This window comes from Dipodomys spectabilis, unplaced genomic scaffold, assembly GCF_019054845.1.
Source record: "Dipodomys spectabilis isolate Male_0828 unplaced genomic scaffold, ASM1905484v1 ptg000331l, whole genome shotgun sequence".
Taxonomy (NCBI): Eukaryota; Metazoa; Chordata; class Mammalia; order Rodentia; family Heteromyidae; genus Dipodomys; species Dipodomys spectabilis.
This window is the reverse complement of record NW_024871008.1, coordinates 339,447-358,592: the sequence shown is the minus strand read 5'-3', so window position 1 is coordinate 358,592 and position 19,146 is coordinate 339,447. Positions and strand designations below refer to the sequence as shown.

Genomic DNA, 19,146 nt, shown 5'->3' with positions numbered 1-19,146 from the left:
GCACTAGCCCCGGGCTGGACAGAGGTACTGGATAATGTGCTCAGAGGGCCCCCAGCTCTGCTGGACCTGTATCTCCACTTCTCCAGGGCTCTCTGCTGCCTTCTCTGACTCTGGACTCCTGGTCCTGAGAGGCCGTGTAACCCAAGCGGTCCGTGTGGGCATCCCCTGGGCTCAGCCAGTCCAGGCGCCGCAGCCAGACAGGAAGTACTCCGGCTGCCACCTTTATTCTCAGTGCTCCTGCGGCCCTGCCAGGCTAAGGACAGCCTCACCTCTGCATTATGACCGGGTTCCACCCCACGCACCAGAGTAGCTCAAGCCCTGCCCCCACCCCCTGCAGAAACCAGCCCCAAGCTGCCAGACCCCACCCTTCCCGCTGTCTCCAGCCTCTAGGAGGTGAGACCCTATGGCCATCAGCTCCTCCTCCAGCTGGGCGAGTGAGCAGCTGGCGCCAAGTCTGCCCACTCCGAAGCTGGAACGCTCCACCTTGTCCTCCACAAGTCTTCATCTATGGGCCCAAGAAGTCCTCCTTCCGATAGCCCTTCTGCAGGGGGGAGTGGCCGGGGTTAGGGCATCACTGCTGTGCAGCCCTGTTGTCCTGCAGGCCCCCCCCACCCCGTGCTGGGCGCGGCCCGGCCCTTGCCCAGTGGCCCCGACTCCCACTCCATCCTGGCTTCTGGGTCCCTCCCTAGACTTCCCGTGCCCCGTCCCCCAGGCCCTGAGGCTTGGGCTCTGCAGCACGTACCGCCCGGAAGTCTCGATGGAGCTTGCTGTACTGCCACAGGTTGGCCAAGAGGCTGGAGGCTGCTCGGGAGGACTTCTCACTGTCAGGGCTGGGGAAGCCCGGAGGCTGGGGGTCAGTACCAGGGGCAGCCTGGGCAGCGGGGGCCCAGCCAGGCTGCCTGGGGTCGGGTCATCCCTCACCTGTCTCGCTTCTTCTTGATGAAGATGAGTTTTCGGAGACCATCAAAGTAGAGCAGGTCGCGGGCGGCGATGGGACTGGCCACTACCAGGTTGTTGAGCACCGCTATAATGTTGACCAGCACCTCGGCTGGAGGATACTTCTCACCCACACTGCCCGGAAGCTTCTCGATCAGGTGGCTCACCACCTTGGTGGCTGCCAGGAGGGCCAGGTCAGTGACCCTGGGCTCCTGGGTGCCCCTCCCCTCTGCCCCTCAGCTGATGCCCCTGCCTCCCCCCACCCAGCCTGTTACCAAGACGCCAGACGATGAGGGAGAACCACTGGGCTGGCTAGGCACGGCCTGACTCACACATCTCATCCTTGTTCCTGGCGTTGCGAGACAGGTTTCGGATGAGTCCTGTGAGCGAGCGCAGCTGGTGATGGTCAGCAGTCCGTACCCGGTCCAGAAGGGGGTTCAGGATGCGCTCCTGCTCCAAGGCCAGGCGGCTCAGCACACCCGCCCACTGCAGAGGGGAGGCCGGGGAGGTGAGGCCCAGGCGGCTCAGCACACCCGACCACTGCAGAGGGGAGGCCGGGGAGGTGAGGCCCCAGCAGCGCCCAGGCCGCCCTGCCCTGGGGCGGAGCACAGGGCTGCGCCCTCGCTTGGAGCCACTGCTCAGCTCTGCCCTCCCGGGGCCAGGCCTGTCTGGGCAGACCCTCTGCTCAGGCCTCCAGAAGTGGAGTAAGCTCAGGGTTCTGAGCTTGGGCAAAGCGTGCGCCTCATTCTGAGTCCCAGTCCTCCCTCCCCAGCTTCCTGGGGAGTGGCTCCTGCTGCGTCCTGGCGTCCAGCCCAGCACAGGATGGAGCGGGGCCATGGCCCACTGACCCTGCGGTCGCCGGCAGTGATGTTCTGCAGCGCCCCCGCGGCCGCTTCTGTGGTGTGCCGGTTCAGCTCACAGCGCTGCAGCAGCCTGCTGTACAGCCCCACCACCTGGGGGCTCCACAGCCACTCCAGGCCCTTGGGGTCTTTGGACACTTCGGCAAAGGTGAGCGCATCGGTTGTGAGGGGCAGCTGGACGAGAGGGTGCTGGGGTCAGCGGGGTCCGGGGTAGCCAAGGCCGGGGGGAGGGTCCGGGACGGGGGCCCTCTGCTCCCGTCCGCCCAGGCCCGCGCCCACCTCACGCATCCGCCGGCTCTGAGGTGTGAAGCAGCCCACCACCTCGCTGGCTGGCGCCCCGGCCAGGGCCCCGCGGCCCCGGCCCTCCAGCCGCTGCAGGGCCGACGGCGGCATCTCATCGTACAGGCGGTAAGAGAGGTTCCGCAGCACGCACACGGCGTTCTCCACGCTCTGTGGGGGTGGAGGGCGGCGGTCAGCGCAGGCTGAAGCCTGGGGACCCCCAGGCACCCCCGCCCCTCACCTTGTCCTCGCATTTGCCCACATCCAGGGCGTGGTTGATGTAGGTGACCAGAGCGTCCACCAGCCCGTGGCACTCGCGCATCTTCTGCCGGGTGGCCTGGGAGGCCGAGCTGAGGTTCCTGGGGAGGGAAACAGATCGAGTCCCCCTCGGGGTCCCGGCCCAGCTGTCCCTAGGGACTCCAGGCCAAAGCCTCCGCCCTACGGTGAGATTCACGGCCACCAGCATTTTCCACCTGCTAGACATGGCAGGACCTGCCCCTTGATACCACTTGAGGGTTGGGAGCCTGCAGCCGGGGCCTGACGCACCTTCCTCCTGGTGGCCAGAGGTGGCTTGCCCCAGTGCCTGCTCTCCAGGCCCACTGGCCAATGGTAGCCTGTCCCTCAGGTCTCAGACACAAGCACCACTTCCCAGCGCTGCCCCTCCCCCCACGGGCACCACTTCCCAGCGCTGCCCCTCCCCCACGGGCACCACTTCCCAGCGCTGCCCCTCCCCCCACGGGCACGGCTGTCCAGCGCTGCCCCTCCCCCCACGGGTACCACTTCCCAGCGCTACCCCTCCCCCCACGGGTACCACTTCCCAGCGCTACCCCTCCCCCCACGGGTACCACTTCCCAGCGCTGCCCCTCCCCCCACGGGCACGGCTGTCCAGCGCTGCCCCTCCCCCCACGGGCACGGCTCTCCAGCGCTGCCCCTCCCCCACGGGCACGGCTCTCCAGCGCTGCCCCTCCCCCACGGGCACGGCTCTCCAGCGCTGCCCCTCCCCCACGGGCACCACTTCCCAGCGCTGCCCCTCCCCCACGGGCACCACTTCCCAGCGCTGCCCCTCCCCCACGGGCACCACTTCCCAGCGCTGCCCCTCCCCCCACGGGCACCACTTCCCAGCGCTGCCCCTCCCCCCACGGGCACGGCTCTCCAGCGCTGCCCCTCCCCCACGGGCACGGCTCTCCAGCGCTGCCCCTCCCCGCACGGCACCGGCTGTCCCCCCCTTGGCCTCTGGTGGCCCTGCGGCCCAGCACACCTGAGGAAACCGGTAGCATTGTAGAAGATCTCGGCCTCGGAGGCGTTCTGTTGGATGAGGGGGGGGCCCCCCGGCCCCTGACAGGGGGCTCAGCACCAGGTCTGTGAGCTGCTCCAGCGTGTCTCGGGCCAGGCGGTCCTTCAGGTGGTCGCTGGATGACAAGTTCCACAGGATTCCTGGGTGGGCGGGCCAAGGCAGGGGTCAGGAGGCTGTGGGCTCCCTTCTGAGAACGGAGCTGGATGCGGCCTGCGCTCTCCTGTCCTTGGTACCTCCTCACTGAGAGCCTGCTGGGGAGGCACCCAGTGCTGGGGCCAGTGTTGTGGGGACAGAAAACAAGAATTGGGGTCATGGGGGACCAGAGGTGAAGGTGACTGTGAGGAGCGAGTCCTGGCTGGGGCCCAGGTCGATGACAGAGCAATTGCACGGCGTCCGTGAGGCCCTGAATCCCGTTCCCATGACCGAAAATAAATAAGTGAGGGACAGAGCCAGAAGCACAGAATTTGGGGACCAAGGAAAGAGGCAGAACAGGGGAAATGTGTCTGTCACAGAACATGGAGAACAGCACAGAGGAGGAGGGGAAAAGCAAGGGAGGAGGAGGAGGAGGGCGTGGGGGGCCGTGGGGAGGGGCCCCTGGAGGGCAGCCGGGACTGGACGGACGGATGCAACCAGCACCTGTGACATTCTTGCGCAGCTCATCATCTTGCTCCCGGAGCGTCCGCAGCAGCTCGAAGATGCCGTTCTCCTCCACCAGGGCCAGTTTGTTCTCTGCGTTGTCGTAGATGAGGTTGCGCATGGCCCCTGTGGCGTGGCGCTGCACCTCCTGGTTGGCATGGTTGAAGAGCTTCACCAGCCTAGGCACCGCCTGCAGGCTGCGGGCCTGGGACACGCACAGAGACCCAGGTCATGAGTGCATCCACGTGCACGCGTGTGCACACGTGTGCGGGGATGGATGGAGGTCTGCGCGCGCGTGTGCGGGGATGGGTGGGGGTCTGCGCGTGTGCGGGGATGGGTGGGGGTCTATGCGCGCGTGCGGGGATGGGTGGGGGTCTGCGCGCGTGTGCGGGGATGGGTGGGGGTCTGCGCGCGTGTGCGGGGATGGGTGGGGGTCTATGCGTGCGTGTGCGGGGATGGGTGGGGGTCTGCGCGCGTGTGCGGGGATGGGTGGGGGTCTATGCGTGCGTGTGCGGGGATGGGTGGGGGTCTATGCGTGCGTGTGCGGGGATGGGTGGGGGTCTGCGCGCGCGTGTGCGGGGATGGGTGGGGGTCTATGCGTGCGTGTGCGGGGATGGGTGGGGGTCTGCGCGCGCGTGTGCGGGGATGGGTGGGGGTCTGCGCGCGTGTGCGGGGATGGGTGGGGGTCTGCGCGCGTGTGCGGGGATGGGTGGGGGTCTGCGCGCGTGTGCGGGGATGGGTGGGGGTCTGCGCGCGTGTGCGGGGATGGGTGGGGGTCTGCGCGCGTGTGCGGGGATGGGTGGGGGTCTGCGCGTGTGCGGGGATGGGTGGGGGTCTGCGCGCGCGTGTGCGGGGATGGGTGGGGGTCTGCACGCGCGTGTGCGGGGATGGGTGGGGGTCTGCGCGCGTGTGCGGGGATGGGTGGGGGTCTGCGCGCGTGTGCGGGGATGGGTGGGGGTCTGCGCGCGTGTGCGGGGATGGGTGGCGGTCTGCGCGCGTGTGCGGGGATGGGTGGGGGTCTGCGCGTGTGCGGGGATGGGTGGGGGTCTGTGCGTGTGTGCGGGGATGGGTGGGGGTCTGTGCGCGTGTAGTGGGGTGCAAGTGCGCGTAGGTGATGCAGGCATGTGCAGCGTGATGCACACGTGTGTGCTGTGTTGTGTGACGATGGTGTGGGTGTGTGGAAATGACAGAGGTGGGCAGGTGCTCCCTGACTCTTCTCTGCTGAGGAGGCCCAGGACAGGGAGAGTGTGTCCAGTCAGCCTGGAGGTCAGCACGGAGAGTAAGGAGAGTAAGGCACTGGAGGCCAGCATGGGCGGTGGTGATCAGGGATCTCACTGAGGGGCAGCGGGTGGCCGGCGGGGTGGTCAGCCCCACTGAGGGGTGGCAGGTAGCCAGCAGGGTGGTCAGTCTCACTGAGGGGCAGCTGGTGGCTGGCGGGGTGGTCAGCCCCACTGAGGGGCAGTGGGTGGCCAGCAGGGTGGTCAGTCTCACTGAGGGGCAGTGGGTGGCCGGCGGGGTGGTCAGGGTCAGTCTCACTGAGGGGCAGCGGGTGGCCTGCGGGGTGGTCAGTCCCCCCTGAGGGGCAGTGGGTGGCCTGCGGGGTGGTCAGTCTCACTGAGGGGCAGTGGGTGGCCGGTGGGGTGGACAGTCTGAGGGGCAGCGGGGTGGTCAGTCTCACTGAGGGGCAGTGGGTGGCCGGCGGTATGGTCAGTCTCACTGAGGGGCAGTGGGTGGCCGGCGGGGTGGTCAGTCCCCCCTGAGGGGCGGCGGGTGGCCGGTAGGGTGATCAGTCCCCCCTGAGGGGCGGCGGGTGGCCGGCGGGGTGGTCAGTCCCCCCTGAGGGGCAGCGGGTGGCCTGTGGGGTGGACAGTCACCTGCTTCTTGGCTGCCGTGTCGCTGTAGCACCTGTGCTGGATGTAGGCCGCCCCGAGCACCTGCAGGTTGGGGTCTGCAGCCATGAGGTACTTGACTGCAGAGGGCAGGTCGAGGTCATCAAAGCTGCAGAACCAGGGTCGGGGGTCAGGCTGACCTGCCTGGGCCGGGCTGGGGAGCACGCCCCCTCCCTCGCCCGGCCGCTCACCCGCTGCTGAGCCTCTGCAGGGTGCGGTGGCCGGCGTAGCTGTCCAGCCCATGCACGTCTGGCAGGTGGCCGGAGTCCGCCAGGCTGAGGCTGAGGCTGCGCACGGACGGGGCCCGGGCCACGGGCTCCAGGCCGGTCCCCGGCACCGCCCCGGCCCCTCCGCGGCCCCTGTGGCTGCTCTGGAAGCGCTGCAGGGTGCGCATGGCAGGGGCGCGGATGGTCCGGCCGGGGGGCCCCTCGGGGCCCTCCGGCCAGTCCGTGCCCCCCGCCCTGCTCGAGCCGCAGCTGGCCTGGCGCTCGTAGGCAAAGGCGCGGTAGGTGGAGGGGGCCGCGGGCTCCAGCTGCTCCGACACCACGCTGTAGCGGTCATCCAGCGCGCTGGGGCCCAGCCGCAGTGAGCGCAGGGACAGCGTGTCGTAGTCAGCCCGGCCGCCCGCCCCGCCGCGCTCGTGGAAGGACACGGGCCGCACGGCCATGGGCGCGCCGGGCTGGATGCCCCCATACCCCGCAGCCCCAAAGGCCCCGCCCCCGTTGTGGGCAGAGCTCAGCCTCCGACCGCAGCTCAGGTCTACAGCCGAGCGGGAGGACCAGGAGGCTGGGCTGTAGGCCGGCTTGGCGATGGGCCTGAAGGTCTGTGGAAGAAGAGCGCGGTGAGCAGGTGTCCGGGAACCCGCCCACCCTCGCTGCAGCCGAGACGCCCCGACGCCCCGACCCCCCCGGCACTCACCGCGGGCTTGTGGCCACCCAGACCCTGGGAACGGGAGCTGAAGCCGGCCTGCGGGGTGGGGTCCTGGCTCCTGGACGGACCTGCAGACAGGGCGGGGGAAGCCGGCCTGGCCGGTCAGCTGTGCACCGGCCTCCGGCCTCCCTCTGCCCGCTGTCTCTGTCCCTGAGAGTGGCCTCAGCCCCAGGGCCAAGTGGGCATTGGAAATGGTGTCCAGCCTCACCGCCACCTCTGTCCTTCCACAGCCGCTGTGGAGCGGCTGTGCCTCTGCCTGAGGCGTCAGGGCACCGGCCCCACTGACCTCGAGGCTGCCTGGGGAGCGCTCCAGGGTCTCCGCCCGCTGTCCAGTCTCTGCCAGGACAGGGCACACAGCCCCCTTCACCAGGGAGCCAGCCCGGACTGCCCCAAGCCACACTCATTCCCTTGGAGCGCCTCCTGTGCCCAGACCCAGGCTGAGCCCTGGCTGCCGGGAGAGCTCTTGTGCCGACCCAGGAGGTAGTCTTCCTGGACCAGTCTGCCCTGATGGACGGTGACAGAGCCTGAGGCGGGACCACACCCGCCCCATCCAGCCCCACCTCAGCCGGGCGGCGGCAGCCTGGCTCCGCGAGTGGTGGAAGGGGTGTGGGCGGGGAAGAGGGCTGGTGAGGCCCCGGAATAGGTGGATGGACGGTGGGCAGTGGATAGGAGGTGGAGGGGCGGGCAGGTGGTGGTCACGTGGTGAGTAGCGAAAGCCCAGGAAGCCAGCTTCCCTCCTGGCTCGTCTCTGCGGGGACTCTGCTTGTGGGAGGGGCTCCTTGACTAGAGCTGCTGGCTCAAGGGCTGAAGGGTCAGGAACGCGTGGGAAGTCCACCTTGGCTTCTCCACACCCCACCCCCGCTGGATGGTCTGGGGTGCCCCACCAAGGAGCTCCCCAGATCTACCCAGGTTAATGAGGCTTTGTTAACTCTTGACGCCAGGGAGGACAGCCTGGGGCACACCCCAGCCTGGGGGCCTGACGCCCACCCCCAAATTACTGTTCTCCTCCCCTAATTGGCAGGGTGGCCAGGTGGCAATTAGTCCTCCCTCCCCTCCCCCCCATGACCCCTGGTACGGCTCTGGTCCAGCAAGGCCAGGGCCCGCAGCAGGCAGTAGCCACCCTGGCCGGCCCCTCTGGACAGCCGTCACGGGGTCAGTTCTGGGAGCCTTCCTAAGCATGTGAACCATGGTGACTTCTGACCAGAGGTTTGTCTTACTGTCTGACTTGAATCCTTGCTGTTGTAGATGGACTAGAGAGGAAGTGTCCTAATCTCAGCATGTTCGAGTGACTTCCTAACACACACCCACACACAGTTACACTCCACACATGCACAGACCCCGCACATACATTCACACACACACCACCCAGACACATGCACAGACCCCGCACATACATACACACCACCCAGACACACATGCACACACCCTGCACATACATTCACACACACCACCCAGACACACATGCACACACCCTGCACATACATTCACACACACCACCCAGACACACATGCACAGACCCCGCACATGCATACACACACACCACCCAGACACACATGCACACACCCCGCACATACATTCACACACACACACTACCCAGGCACATGCACAGACCCCGCACATACATTCACACACACACCACCCAGACACACATGCACACACCCCGCACATACATTCACACACACCACCCAGACACACATGTACACACCCCGCACATACATTCAAACACACACCACCCAGACACACATGCACACACCCCACACATACATTCACACACACACACACCACCCAGACACACATGCACACACCCCGCACATACATTCACACACACACACCACCCAGACACACATGCACACACCCCACACATACATTCACACACACATACCACCCAGACACACATGCACACACCCTGCACATACATTCACACACACACACCACCCAGACACACATGCACACACCCTGCACATACATTCACACACACACACCACCCAGACACACATACACACACCCCGCACATACATTCACACACACACTACCCAGACACATGCACACACCCTGCACATACACACACACACCACCCAGACACATGCACAGACCCTGCACATACATTCACACACACACACCACCCAGGCACACATGCACACACCCCGCACATACATTCACACACACACACCACCCAGACACACATACACAGACCCCGCAATACATTCACACACACACCACCCAGACACATGCACACACCCTGCACATACACACACACACCACCCAGACACATGCACAGATCCCACACATACATTCACACACACCACTCAGATACACATGCACACACCCCGCACATACATTCACACACACACCCAGACACACATGCACACCCCCCGCACATACATTCACACACACCACCCAGACACACATGCACACACCCCACACATACATATACACACACCACCCAGACACACATGCACACACCTTGCACATACATTCACACACACACCACCCAGACACATGCACAGACCCTGCACATACATTCACACACACACCACCCAGACACACATGCACAGACCCCACACATACATTCACACACACACACCACCCAGACACACAAGCACAGATCCCGCACATACATTCACACACACCACCCAGACATACATGTACACACCCCGCACATACATTCACACACACACACCACCCAGACACATGCACAGACCCCGCACATACACACACCACCCAGACACACATGCACACACCCTGCACATACATTCACACACACACACCACCCAGACACACATGCACAGATCCCACACATACATTCACACACACATACCACCCAGACACACATGCACACACCCCGCACATACATTCACACACACCACCCAGACACATGCACAGACCCTGCACATACATTCACACACACATATCACCCAGACACATGCACAGACCCTGCACATACATTCACACACACCACCCAGACACACATGCACAGACCCCACACATTCACACACACACCACCCAGACACACATGCACACACCCCGCACATACATTCACACACACACACCACCCAGACACATGCACAGACCCCGCACATACATTCACACACACACACTACCCAGACACACATGCACACACTTGCACATACATTCACACACACACACCACCCAGACACATGCACAGAGCCTGCACATACATTCACACACACACACCACCCAGACACACATGCACAGACCCCACACATACATTCACACACACACACCACCCAGACACACAAGCACAGATCCCGCACATACATTCACACACACCACCCAGACACACATGTACACACCCCGCACATACATTCACACACACACACCACCCAGACACATGCACAGACCCCGCACATACACACACCACCCAGACACACATGCACACACCCTGCACATACATTCACACACACACACCACCCAGACACACATGCACAGATCCCACACATACATTCACACACACATACCACCCAGACACACATGCACACACCCCGCACATACGTTCACACACACACCACCCAGACACACATGTACACATCCCGCACATACATACACACACACCACCCAGACACACATGCACACACCCCGCACATACATTCACACACACACACCACCCAGACACATGCAGACCCTGCAATACATTCACACACACCACCCAGACACACATGCACACACCCCGCACATACATTCACACACACCACCCAGACACATGCACAGACCCTGCACATACATTCACACACACATACCACCCAGACACATGCACAGACCCCGCACATACATTCACACACACCACCCAGACACACATGCACAGACCCCACACATTCACACACACACACCACCCAGACACATGCACACACCCCGCACATACATTCACACACACACACCACCCAGACACATGCACAGACCCCACACATTCACACACACACCACCCAGACACACATGCACACACCCTGCACATACATTCACTCACACACACCACCCAGACACATGCACAGACCCCGCACATACATTCACACACACACACCACCCAGACACACATGCACACACCCTGCACATACATTCACACACACACACCACCCAGACACACATGGACACACCCTGAACATACACTCACACACACACCACCCAGACACACATGCACACACCCCGCACATACATATACACACACCACCCAGACACACATGTACACACCCCACACATACATTCACACACACACACACCACCCAGACACACATGCACACACCCCGCACATATATTCACACACACACACACCACCCAGACACACATGCACACACCCCGCACATACATTCACACACACACACCACCCAGACACACATACACAGACCCCGCACATACATTCACACACACACCACCCAGACACATGCACACACCCTGCACATTCACACACACACACCACCCAGACACATGCACAGACCCCGCACATACATTCACACACACACACCACCCAGACACATGCACAGATCCCGCACATACATTCACACACACCACCCAGACACACATGCACAGACCCCACACATTCACACACAAACCACCCAGACACACATGCACACACTGTGCACATACACACACACACACACCACCCAGACACATGCACATTCACACACACACACACACCACCCAGACACACATGCACAGACCCCACACATACATTCACACACACCACCCAGACACACATGCACACACCCTGCACATTCACACACACACACCACCCAGACACATGCACAGACCCCGCACATACATTCACACACACCACCCAGACACACATGCACACACCCCACACATTCACACACACACCACCCAGACACACATGCACACACCCCGCACATACACTCACACACACACCACCCAGACACACATGCACACACCCCACACATACATTCACACACACACCACCCAGACACACATGCACACACCCCGCACATACATACACACACACATACCACCCAGACACACATGGACACACCCCACACATACACTCACACACACACCACCCAGACACACATGCACACACCCCGCACATACACTCACACACACACCACCCAGACACACATGGACACACCCCGCACATACACTCACACACACACCACCCAGACACATGCACAGACCCTGCACATAGTTCACACACACACACCACCCAGACACATGCACACACCCTGCACATACACATACCACACACACCACCCAGACACTCTCACATACAATCTCCCCACACACACATGCACACACCCTGCACATACACATGAACCACACACACCACCCAGACACTCACATACACTCACATAACAGACACAGCACAGACACACTCATACACACGTTCACTTCACACATACCACACATACACTACACACTCCATCTCACCCCCAAGTGCCCGGGTGGCTCGGGTTCACTGAGGGGCGTCCACACCCCCACTGGCTGTTCTCACGGAGAATATCTGGGTCACTCCTGGCAGGCTGGGCCTGCAAGTCCTCAGGGAGCCCTGGGTCCAGACAGGCCCTGGCTCTGTCGGGGATTTCCGGGCTCCCCTCTCCCAGCTCCTGTCCCATTCACTTCGGCCTGTGTTCCCTGGTGTGAGTTCCGGGTTTGCAGACAGATGGGCCTGGCCTGTTCCACAGGGGACAGCCTTCCCCCATCCTTCCCATGAGGAGGGTGGGGAGGCCCAGAAGGTGGGGGCTCCACCCCTGGGCCCACCAGAAGTGGAGCCCTACCTTGCCCGTGGCCGCTTTCCCGGGTCCGAGCCCCACGCCCACGCCCTCCTGCTAGGGCGGGGTGGTGACTCAGAGAAGGCCTCAGTGAGTCAATGGCTGAACCCTGGAGCCCGGGCGGCCTCTGCCCCGACACCACCACACCCCCGCCGGCCATCTCTGTCCACTGCCTCTGTCCCCGTCCCCACTGCCGTCTCCTCCTCCGGCCCGCCTTTGCCAGCCCGGCCTACCTCGGGCGACCTCAGCGAAGCCCTCGGGCTCGGCTGCCCCATTGTGGTTGTGCTTCGGCTGCTGGCCCAGCTGCAGGAGGCGGGCTCGGACCTGCTCCTGGACTCGGGCTGCCCTCAGCCGCTCCACCTCGGGCCCCTCAGCACCCCGGCGGTCCAGCTGCAGGTCGGAGGGCAGGGCCAGGGAACACACACCGGCCTCGGGCTGCAGGGCGGACAGCAGGAAGTTACTATCCTGCATGGTGGCAGGAGCACCTGGCTGGCCTGCTTGGCCCCTTCCTGGTCCTGTCCCTTGAGGCCCTGTCCCAGAAGTCCCCTCCCTGCTGGCGCTCAGAGCTGGCCTGGAGACAGACGCTGGCCCGCCCAGCCCAGAGCTCTTCTGGGGGCGGGGACACCTGGGCCAGGTGGGAGGGACGGGCCTCTGCCTGCTTAAGGTGGAATTTGGGCGGAAGAACAGGCCCTGTGCTCCCCTGGCCTGGCGTCTGACTCTTCTCCCAAGCCAGGACTGGACCCCAGGGGTCCGGGCCCTATCAGTTCTCAGATTAAAAAAGCCAGCCCAGGGCTCGTGGAGTCAGTGTGGTAAGGAGCTGCTGGGGTCCTCCAACACCCTAGCCTGGTGGCATCCAGGAACGGTTATTGGCTGAATCCAGAGCTCAGGACAGAGTTTGGAGGAGGGTGGGAGGGTTGGAAGCTTGGTCTGGTCCTCGGAAGGGCCCCGGCTCCCTCCCTGGCACCTCTCCCTGGCTCAGCCAGGCCTGGGGTGGGAGGCCCGTTCCCAACACATGAGTCAGGGCGGGCAGGCCAGGCGCCCCAGGGGGTTGACTCAGGGGACAGGGCTCATGTTGGCACCTGCTGGGCAGGGGGGGGGGCAGGAGGGAGGGTGTGCTGAGGGCTGGGGTGGGGGCAGGGGCGGAAGGAGAGGTGGGAAGGCTGCAGGGGGTATCGAGCTTGGTCCTAGGAGCTTCCAAACATTGCAGTTTGGGGGACCGGCATACTCTGAGGAGCTCTGGGTCAGGCCTGGCATCCAGCACAGTTCCTTGTTAGATGGAGCTGGAGCTGGTGTCTCAACCGGCCCCCGTGCTCCTCTGACTCCGGGGCTGCCATCCCCACCGCCCCCGCCTCTTTCTAGACTCTGAGGGCTCTTTCCCATGGCAGGCCTATGTCCCAGTCCTGGTGTCCTGGAGACGTTTGTCTTAAGGTTGAGTGGCTGAGGGCAGAGGTCTGGGGTGTGATGAGACTCAGAGTGAGGGTCATGTGGCCAGCCAGGAGGAGGGGGCTGGAGGGTGGGCAGCCAGGAGGAGGGGGCTGGAGGGTGGGCAGCCAGGAGGTGGGAGGACTGGAGGGTGGGCATCCAGGAGGAGGGGGTTAGAGGGTGGGCAGCCAGGAGGAGGGGGCTGGAGGGTAGGCAGCCAGGAGGAGGGGGCTGGAGGGTGGGCAGCCAGGAGTGGGCTGGAGGGTGGGCAGCTAGGAGGAAGGGGTTGGAGGGTGGGCAGCCAGGAGGAAGGGGTTGGAGAGTGGGCAGCCAGGAGGTGGGAGGACTGGAGAGTGAAAGGTCAGGAGGAGGGGGACTGGAGGGTGGGGGTCAGGAGGAGGGAGGGCTGGAGGGTGGGGGTCAGGAGGAGGGAGGGCTGGAGGGTGAAGGGTCAGGAGGAGGGAGGGCTTGACATGAAGGGTCAGGAGGAAGAGGGCTGGAGGGTGGGGGTCAGGAGGAGGGAGGGCTGGAGGGGACAGTCAGGAGGAGGGGGGCTGGAGGGTGAAGGGTCAGGAGGAGGGAGGGCTTGACATGAAGGGTCAGGAGGAAGAGGGCTGGAGGGTGGGGGTCAGGAGGAGGGAGGGCTGGAGGGGACAGTCAGGAGGAGGGGGGCTGGAGGGTGAAGGGTCAGGAGGAGGGAGGGCTTGACATGAAGGGTCAGGAGGAAGAGGGCTGGAGGGTGAAGGGTCAGGAGGAGGGAGGGCTTGACATGAAGGGTCAGGAGGAAGAGGGCTGGAGGGTGGGGGTCAGGAGGAGGGAGGGCTGGAGGGGACAGTCAGGAGGAGGGGGGCTGGAGAGGAGGGTTAGGAGAAGGGGGTGGGAGAGTGGGCATTTAGGAGGGAGGGACAGAGGGTGGGAGTCGGGAGGAGGAGGGCTGGAGGGGAGTCAGGAGGAGGAGGAGGGGGGCTGGAGGGGGGTTAGGAAGACGGAGGGGGGAGGGGGGAGTCAGGAGGAGGGAGGGACGGGGGAGTCAGGAGAAGGGAGGGCTAGAGGGGGTCAGCAGCTCAGTGGGGGTTAGCAGAGAGGGACCTGGAAAGGTGAAAGGTGTGTTCGGGCCCCTGGGAGGGTGGGGGCGGGCTGGGTGCCCTACCTGGCTGATTCTCCGGATCCTGCCAGACTCCCGGTGCGTCCCCGGGGCCGCTGCCACTGGCCGAGGAATCCGGGGTTCCATCCTGGGCCTCGCTCTTGTGGGCAGCCTCTGCCTGGAGACACCTCTGTGGGGGCACCGGAGGGCGGGGTGCGCACGCCGCACACCCAGCTCATCAGACCGGTTGCTTCCTTGGGAGACGTGTTTTGTGTGGAAAAATCCCGGGAGACAAGTTTGTGCGGCGCTGATGGGCCTAGAGGCGCACGCCTGGCGCAGTTGGGGCCCGCCCTGCCTGAGCCCCGGGAAGCCAGGCCAGGCTGAGGGCCGAGGCCGCAGGAGGGCCCAGGTGCAAGGCCGCAGCACGTGGGGCGGGCCCCGGAAACCCTGACATGCGGGGCTTCCTCCAGCTGCCCTCCGGGGCTGGTTCCCCAGGCTCTCGGCTCGGGGCTGGGGTCTGCATCAGACTCCAGGGCCCTCTCCCAGGAGCTGCTGTGAGCCGGGGAACACAGCTGAGAGGCAAACCCAGCCTCTGGCCGGGGCTTAGAAAGCCGGAGGTGGGCTAAGTCCTGCACACCCTCATCCGAGGAGCCCAGGGTCCACACCGTGAGTGCACGGGGCTCCCAGGGTGCCCTACGGTGGTCGTCACCTGGCAGAGGAGTTGGGTGTGGGGATCACTGAGGCTGGGGGGTGAGATCACTCCCTTGGCTAGGGAGAAGGAAGGCTCTTTCCATGCGTGTGTGCGTGTGCGCGTGCACGCGTGTGCATGCATGCCCCTGTGTGTGGTGTGTGTTGGAGGGAGAGGCACAGAGGGCAAGCCTTTGGGTCTGGAAGGTCAGGAGTCCAGGAAGGGTATGGGACGGGAGGTGTGCCAGGAGTATATTGAGATGCAGAAAGCTGGGGATCTGGGGAAGGTGGAGGATGTGAATGCCAAGTACTTTTTTTTCTTTTTTCTGTTGTTGGTTGTGGGACTTGAACTTGGGGCCTGGGCGCTGTCCCTCAGCAATTCAGCTCAAGGCAAGCGCTCTACCACTTGAACCACAGCGACTCTTCTGGCTTTTTCTCCTTATGTGGTGCTGAAGAATCGATCCCAGGGCCCCATGCATGGGAGGCGAGCGCTCAACTGCTGAGCCACCTTCCCAGCCCCTGCCAAGTAATTTTCAGAAACACAACGTACAAAGCACGGGTGCACACTGAGGTGAAGGGCTCATCTCTGGTCACGCAGCCATGCGGCTGGAGGCCCCAGAAGCCTGCAGCCCAGTGCCGGGCAAGTCCAGTGGACGGAGCTCCGCAGAACCCAGCCCAAGGCCCACTGCACTGGACCCCACTCAGTGTTGCCCTATTGTCTTGTGGCTTTTCTTCCCTGATCCTGGGCCTACAGGTGCTCGGCCCGGCCTTTGTGGCCTCCCTGGTAGCTGAGGGCATGGTACTGTTGTCGGTCCCCTACCTATCAGCCCCTCTGGGGGTCCACACGGGCCGGTGGGGACTTCACGGGCCCCTCCTGTGTGCACTGGGCATGCTCTGGACAAGGTGTGCGTGACAGGCTTTGTTGCAGCCCCCAGCCCCCCTGAGGGGCCTGAGAGAGCAAAGGGCTGGAGCCTGGATACCCTGCCCAGCGGAGAGGGCGGGGGGCTGGCGGGGGCCTGAAGGTTGTTTATTGATTTGGGGAGATGGTGGACTGGGTATCAGCCTCTCTGTAAGGAGTGGCAGCAGGTGGTGGCAGGGACAGGGAGCAGCATGGCCGTGAGTTATCCCGGAGTGCAGGCCGATGCTGTCCCAACAAGAACATCTCTAGAGAGTCGATTTTGCAGTGGGGAAACGGAAGCTCCACATGGTTAAACAACTTCCATAAGTTTCAAAGTGAACTAGGGCACCTAGAGATATTTCTGACCCTGCCTAGCAGCCCAGCGGGGTGGGCTGGGAGCTGGCGCTGGGGGGCCTGGGGCCCTCAGAGCCCTCTTTCTAAGCCTGAGGCCCCACCTGGGGCATCTCCCCTAAGTGCCAAGCCTTAGTCTTTCCTGATTTTGCTGAGCCAGTGACCTCATTTGCATGTGTTAGTCTTTTTTTTTTTTTGCCAGTCCTGGGGCTTGAACTCAGGGCCTGGGTGCTGTCCCTGAGCTTCTTGTGCTCAAGGCTAGCGCTCTACCATTTGAGCTACAACAGCACTTCTGGCTTTTTTGTTTATGTGGTGCTACAGGATTGAACCTAAGGCCTCATGCATGCTAGGCAAGCACTCTACCACTGAGCCACCTTTCCAGCTCCAGCTCCAGCATTGGTTATTTTTTATTTTATTTATTTTTTGGGGGGTCTGGTTGTGGGGCCTGAACTCTGGGCCTGGGCGCTGTTCCTCAGCTCTTCAGCTCAAGGCTAGCGCTCTTCCACTTGAGCCACAGCGCCACTTCTGGTTTTCTGGTGGTTTATTGGAGATAGGAGTCTCATGGACTTTTCCTGCTCAGACTGGCTTTGAACTGAGATCTCAGATCTCAGCTTCCCGAGTAGGTAGGATGACAGGCGTGAGCCCCTGGTGCCCAGCTCTGTCTTCTCGATGGATGCTTTGTCTTCCGTTGTCTGTCCAAGGGTTCTTTGTATGCATGCTTTTCCATTTCATCTGCTGTGCTTTTTCTAGTCTGTCTCCGGTGTCCCTGACTGGGTTTTCAAACAACAGTTTTTTGTTTTTTTTTTTTTGAGATTGCTAAAGTAGCAAGGTTTTTTTTTCTATCCCACTTTGTTGTCAATAACTTAAAAATTATTTTTACTCATGTTTTGTGCCAGTACAGAGCTTGAACTAAGTGCTTTTCACTCTTGCTTGGCTGGAGCCACACCTTTACTTCCAGCTTTTTTCTGGTTAAAGATAAGGGTACTTTGGAACTTCAATCCAACTTCAGCTTCCTGGGTGGCTAGGATTACAGGTGTGAGCTTGTCAGTAACTTTTCTTTCCATTTCTCTCATCATTGATTTTAAAATTTTCCTCCAAATGGACATTGCCCCAGCTTGTACATTCTTCTCCAGCATGCTTCTCCTGACCACTCTGCTCACTGAATTCACCACTCTGTTTCTCTAGCTTTATTTTTCTCCATAGCACTTGGACTAGCTGACTGTAGACATTGTGTTCAGGTGTCTGTGGGGTGAACATCCTACCCAGGCCAGGATGGAGACACCTGTGGGTTCTCATTAAACAACTCACTGTCATGGATTAGTAAGCCCTGGTGTGCATACAGCCCACATTACATAGACGCTTATCTGAAAGCCTCTGGCTGGTGAGGCCACTGTTCACCCAGTCCCCTTCCTCCACCTCTTCTTACACAGGAGCTTTGTCTAATATTAAATCCAGTGCTGCTTTTCACGCTTTGCAACATCCATGAGGGAGGACGATTTTCCTGATAGGACTTTTCACATACGAAAAGACCGTGTGGGCATCTGGGGTCTGTGTGTGGTGTGTGGAGGTGTGGTGTCACTATCATGGTGGGCTGTGTGTGGTCTGTGGAGGTGTGGTGTCACTATCATGGTGGGCTGTGTGTGGTGTGTGGAGGTGTGGTGTCACTATCATGGTGGGCTGTGTGTGGTGTGTGGAGGTGTGGTGTCACTATCATGGTGGGCTGTGTGTGGTCTGTGGAGGTGTGGTGTCACTATCATGGTGGGCTGTGTGTGGTCTGTGGAGGTCCAGTATCTCTGTCCTGTGGATGCTTGTCTTCTGACGTGGGAGCTCAACTGTATGTCTGCCATCTGCTGGCCAGCACTGGACCCATGGGACGTCCTCCTGAGTTGTCTTTTCTGAATGTTGGGACTCCTTGGGCACTGGGTGGAGAGGAAGAAATGCCAGGAGCTAAGAACGGACGGAAGCGGGGGTGGGGGGTGAGGAAGGACAGGGAGAGGTGCTGAGCAAGGCTCAGGCTCGGTGCCCTGAGCCACTCCCAGGCCAGGGCTCTGCCTCCCAAGAGAACAGCCACAGAGAATAAGTCAGAACTAAAAAAAATATTTCATTTCATTCTGAATAAAAAACAGAACAGACAGAACTCTTGGAAAT

General features: G+C 62.1%; 1 protein-coding gene across 1 annotated transcript; it reads right to left on the bottom strand.

Moving 5' to 3' along the window:
* Window positions 1–226: 226 nt before the first annotated feature.
* Window positions 227–13,127, bottom strand: Pkp3 (plakophilin 3). Its single transcript, XM_042665566.1, is given in 14 exon segments — window positions 227–541; window positions 743–830; window positions 922–1,114; window positions 1,269–1,422; window positions 1,785–1,970; window positions 2,076–2,246; window positions 2,317–2,434; window positions 3,334–3,404; window positions 3,406–3,509; window positions 4,006–4,210; window positions 5,880–6,003; window positions 6,086–6,717; window positions 6,813–6,892; window positions 12,790–13,127. Coding segments are annotated over 14 exon segments (2,400 nt in total). The 5' UTR covers window positions 13,028–13,127; the 3' UTR covers window positions 227–505.
* Between the last annotated feature and the right edge of the window lie 6,019 nt (window positions 13,128–19,146).